General features: G+C 55.3%; 1 protein-coding gene across 1 annotated transcript; it reads left to right on the top strand.

Moving 5' to 3' along the window:
* The first annotated feature begins 2,623 nt into the window (after positions 1-2,623).
* On the top strand, positions 2,624-4,240 carry ADRA2A (adrenoceptor alpha 2A). The gene has a single exon (XM_009908154.2). It carries the CDS (start codon positions 2,661-2,663, stop codon positions 3,993-3,995), a length of 1,335 nt encoding a protein of 444 aa, XP_009906456.1. The 5' UTR covers positions 2,624-2,660; the 3' UTR covers positions 3,996-4,240.
* Positions 4,241-5,377: the final 1,137 nt, after the last annotated feature.

The raw sequence follows: 5,377 nt of genomic DNA, 5'->3' as shown, positions 1-5,377 counted from the left end.
GCCAGAGGATTGACATAAAAATTTTATTTGCTAGCTGGTTTATTCCCCCTGAACTTTCTCTCTGCAGTCTTCCAGGGGCAGCAAATTCAATTCCCCTTCCCCCCCCACCTAATTTCAGCACTCTGGGAACTGAGGCTTTAGGAGTATTCCAAATTATAATCCAACATTGTACAGACTCATGAACCTGTAGGACAGAGTGCACCACAGGTTGTCACGTGGCAACTTCCAGCCACCTTTAACCTCAAGAATTGGGCAGAGCTGTGAGTACCTGCAGAGAAAATAAAGGGGTGAGTTGGTATTAGCAAATCACTTTGCAGACAGCACTGTGTGTTAGTGGAGCCAATACAATCAGAGAGAGATGTGCACAGTGATGGTGGTGGTTTGAGGAAAGTGCCTTTGATGAGGCAGGTTTCCTCTCTCTCTGAGAGATGAATGCAATGCCATCCCGGCTGTCTCTCACTGGCAGTGAGCTCATTTTCCTGTGGTGTTTTGGAACACAGGTTTAGGCTGGATGTTAGGAAGGAATTCTTCACAGAAAGAGTGATTGGCCGTTGGAATGTGCTGCCCAGGGAGGTGGTGGAGTCACCATCACTGGAGGTGTTCAAGAGGGGACTGGATGAGGCACTTAGTGCCATGGTTTAGTTGATTAGATGGTGTTGGGTGATAGGTTGGACTCGACGATCTCGAAGGTCTTTTCCAACCTGGTTAATTCTGTATTCTGTAAACCCTTTTCTTCAGGATTTTGGCTTTGCATGTTCCCCTTGTGCTCTTTGTCCCAGCAGAGTCCTGATCAAAGCTCTGCTCTTTCAGCACAGTGGCTCAGGAGAAATGTTCTTGGCTGGGTTTAGCTTCAGGCACACTGAGGAGGTCCACCCACAAAAAGAGACAAGAAAATTAGAATAGAATAGAACAGAATAGAGTAGAGTAGAATAGAATAGATCAGCTTGGAAAAGACCAACCTATCACCCAACACCATCTAATCAACTAACCCATGGCACCAAGCACCCCATCCAGTCTCTTCCTAAACACCTCCAGTGATGGTGACTCCACCACCTCCCTGGGCAGCTGGTTGAGTTTCACTATTAAAATCTACTCTCTTCCTCTGATTTGCAGAGAGCATAGGTGCAAATGACCAGGGAGGCCTCTGCCAGGGGTGATCCCAAACCCTTGCAGATTTTCCATCTGAGGAAGACCCTTTGCTGGGCAGAGCCTCCAGACTACACGGGTCCTCTCTAATGAGCCAGAGATGCTCATGAACTCCAGCATGTCTTCAGCCTCCTGCTTCGCCTTCCCATAGACTTAGGTGAGTTGTCTGCCTCTCTTTCCTAAGGCGAGCTTTCTGCCCACCTCCATTTCTTCTGCCCATGGAGCTGGGGAGAGCCCCGGGGGAGCACGTGGGAGGCAACGAAGGGGCCCACGAACCAAGGTACGGGGCCAGCCGCTGTGGGAACTGCGGAGCTCAGCCAACCTGCGGAGCCGCATGCGGGATGGCCGCTGGAAGCTGGCCCAGCCTCTCCCTCTATTGGGATAGCTCCTCCCTTCCCCGGGCTCTTGGCCGGAGCCTGCGGAGCCGGGCGCCAGGGCTCCTCCTGACCCTCGGGGAGGAGAGGCGGGGCTCGGCCGCTGTCCGACGGCGGTGAGTGTAGTGAGGCGCCGCGGCCAGCAGGTGCCACTGCCCCCCCGCGCTGCCCGGGGCCGCCGCCCGCCACGGCTGCAGTGCCGAGCGCCCGTTCCCCTGGGGCTCCGTTTGCTGCCTCTGTGCCCCTCGGCCAGCGGTAGGGTCGTGACCACCCCTTCCCCCGGGGCCGAGAGCCTGGCTCTGCTGCTCGCCTGTGGTCCTTGGTGCTCCCGGCGATCACGGGTGCGCACCCGGAGCGGAGCCGTGGCGGCGGAGCCCGTCGGTGTCCCCACGAACGCGCGGGACGGGGCACCAGCTTCCAATCCCAGCGCAGCGCAAGCAGTCTGCAGATGCACCTCGCTGGGTGCCCGGAGCCCTATGGGCTCCCCAGTGCTTGCAGAACGGGCATGCCCAGCCCCGCCAGGATGCACCCTGCTCCCACTGCCGCTGCCCCGCCTCCCCCGTGCGCATCCACCCTCACGGGGCTGCTTCTCTCTCCGGAGCGGACTGAAGCCGCTCCTGGGAGAGATGATGAGCGTCCAAGGGGAAACAGAGAAAGGGGCGAGCGGAGCGGGCAGGAGCGAGCACTGAAGGAGGTGAGTGTGCAGGGGGTGTATGTGTCCGTGCCGGGAGTGGGGAGGGGTGGCCGGGGCGGAGCGGCGAGGGGAGCGCGGGGCGTGTGTCCGTGTGTGTGTGTGTGCGCGCACCGGGGGCAGGTCCCCACGTGGGGCTGACGCGGCAGCCCCGGCCTGATCCGGGGCTATAAAGCGGCTCGCCGGCGAGCGAGACAGAGCAGCCGCCGCCGGCTGCAGTCCCAGTTCCGGCCGTGCTCCGCTCCGCGCCCCGCTCCGTGCCCCGCTCCGTGGCTCCCGGTGGGCAGCGCCCCAGCATGAGCCGCGGGCCCCCGCAGCCCCTCCCTGGCGGCCGCCGCGCAGCCCCGCCCCGGCCAGCGTCGCGGTAGGAGCGCGGAGCCGCGCGGAGTAGGGCTGGGCGCGGGTGGGGCAGGGGGCGAAGGGCGGGGGTGTCCACGCAGCCGGGGTTGATGTTTAACCTGGAGCGCCCGTTCACGGAGAGGGGCCACTTCTTCTCCTCCATGGAGTACCAGCGGCAGCTGGAGGAGGAGGAGGGCTACCCTCCTCCCGGCACCAACGGGACCTTCAACGACAGCGGTGCCGGGCCGGGCTGGGGCACGCCGTACCCCGTGCACACCACCGTCACCCTCATCAGCCTGGCGGGCTTGCTCATGCTCTTCACCGTCTTCGGCAATGTCCTGGTCATCATTGCTGTCTTCACCAGCCGGGCACTCAAGGCCCCCCAGAACCTCTTCCTGGTCTCCTTAGCCTCAGCTGACATCCTGGTGGCCACGCTAGTCATCCCTTTCTCCCTGGCAAACGAGGTGATGGGGTACTGGTACTTTGGCAAAGTTTGGTGTGAGATCTACCTGGCCTTGGATGTGCTATTCTGCACCTCCTCCATCGTGCACTTGTGTGCCATCAGCCTAGACCGTTACTGGTCCATCACACAAGCCATCGAGTACAACCTCAAGCGTACCCCACGCCGCATCAAGTGCATCATCTTCATTGTCTGGATCATCTCGGCTGTCATCTCCTTCCCACCGCTCATCTCCATTGAGAAGAAGAGTGGCCAGCAGGCTGACCAGGGGGTGGCAGAGTGCAAGATCAATGATGAGAAGTGGTACATCATCTCTTCTAGCATTGGCTCCTTCTTTGCCCCCTGCCTCATCATGATCCTGGTCTATATGCGCATCTACCAGATAGCCAAGCGGCGAACCAGGGTACCACCCAACAAGCGGGCAGAGCGTCCGGAGAAGAAGCAGAATGGCTTGACTGACAAGGAGGACCTGCCAGCCACAGCTCAGCTCAATGGGGAGGAGGCAGCAGGAGGTGGTGGTGGGCAGGAGAGAGAGGTCAATGGCATAGACATGGAGGAGACCTCTTCCTCTGAGCACCAGGAGAACAACCAGTGTAAGAAGCCAGAGAGACCGTTGAGGGGAAAGACCAAGACTAAACTGAGCCAGATTAAGCCTGGGGACAGTTTACCCAGGAAGGCAGAGGAGGAGAGGAACACCAAAGGGTCACGGTGGAGGGGCAGGCAGAACCGGGAGAAACGCTTCACCTTTGTGCTGGCAGTGGTTATCGGGGTCTTTGTCATCTGTTGGTTCCCCTTCTTCTTCACCTACACGCTGACAGCTGTCTGCCAGAGCTGCTCCGTGCCCGACACCCTCTTCAAGTTCTTCTTCTGGTTCGGTTACTGCAATAGCTCCTTGAACCCCGTCATCTATACTATTTTCAACCATGACTTCAGACGGGCCTTCAAAAGGATCCTCTGCAGGATAGAGAGGAAAAGGATTGTTTGAAGCACCCTTTGCTGTGGGTGGGACTAATGCAAGACTTTGTAGGAGAGTAAGGCATGACTCTCTTGTGCTGTGCTTGCATGGGTCGGTTTCCTTCAGCTCCTGAGCAGGAAGCCTTTAACACCTGAGATGAGCCCATGGAAATGCCAGGCAGCAGCAGTGAAGAGCAGCAGGCAAGTGGAAGTCCGAGTCATGGCAATTTGGCTTTCCAGGGGAGGAGGGCCTTTGACTTGCTTGGCTTATTAGTTCCTTTTTTTCCCCCCCCTTTTATTTTTTTCATCTTTTGCCAGAAACTCTCAGTGGATATTTTCATGATTGCTTAGTCTGACTTTTTAAAGCAACATGCAGCTCCATGAGATGAACAACAAAGAGGGAGTGTGCTGCCGTGGAGGTGTTGGCTTTTGTATTTTCTTGTGTATTTTTTGGGTTTTTTTTGGTAATGATTATAATTTTTTTCCCCCTGTGTATATGTAATTAATTTTAACCCCCTTGTAAAATACAGTATTGTACCCCTGAATTTGAATGTCTTAATTTTCGTAAGGCAAGCAGCTTTGAAACTGTGAATGCTTTCATTATCTTTGACACCTTACAAGCCCCTCTCTTCCCACCCCCAAACCCACTGAACAACCAGAGCCATTCCCCCGAGCTGACAGTTTGAAAATGCCAAAATTTCCAGTCAGTTTCCTGTCTTTTTTTCTCCCCCTCCCCCCAAGCTTAGGATCCCAGATCTCACACCAGACTGGCTAATTTACTTGTTATTTTTAGTGTCACACCTGATTCTGTTTAGTTTCTGTGTTGCCTGTGCTATAATCCAGCTGAGATGGTGACTGCCCTCTCAACTGTTCATTAAAGCAGACCCTGACCGAGCGGTGGCTTTGCTGTGCAGGCAGGGATGTCCTGGGTGATGGCTACTTCCCTGTGCAACGTGAGGCTTGCGATCTGGCCGAGCTCCCTACCGGTTAATCTCACTTGGTATTTTTTTTCCACGCTGCAGCACTGAAATGTGTTTGATGTTAACTTTCTTCCCCCACCTCCAACTGTAAATAGATAACATTTCAAAGGAAAGAGCAGGGCTGCGTGTATCACCTTATCTCGTTTGTATTGACTTGTGATGATTTAACTCCTGTGGGTTTTCCCGCAGCAGAGGAGGGTGTTTGGGTCCCTCTCTTTGAATTAAGGGAGAAGAGTTCAGTTTTCAATCTGCCAGTCTCGTTTTTCCTAAGGAAGTATGAAAGCATCCCTCTTTCAGGCTTACACAGGGCAAACCTCTGAAATGGGAAGCTTAAAAGACAGTTTATCCAGTATTTTGTAGTGTAATTGAGGTTAGTTGTTTGGTTTTGTTTGGTTTAGTTTGGTTTAGTGTTTAGGGTTCAGGGTTTAAGGTT

The sequence above is a fragment of the Dryobates pubescens genome, chromosome 8, assembly GCF_014839835.1.
Source record: "Dryobates pubescens isolate bDryPub1 chromosome 8, bDryPub1.pri, whole genome shotgun sequence".
NCBI classification, from domain to species: Eukaryota; Metazoa; Chordata; class Aves; order Piciformes; family Picidae; genus Dryobates; species Dryobates pubescens.
Note: the sequence above shows the minus strand (reverse complement) of the source record. Positions and strands in the feature narration are given on the sequence as shown.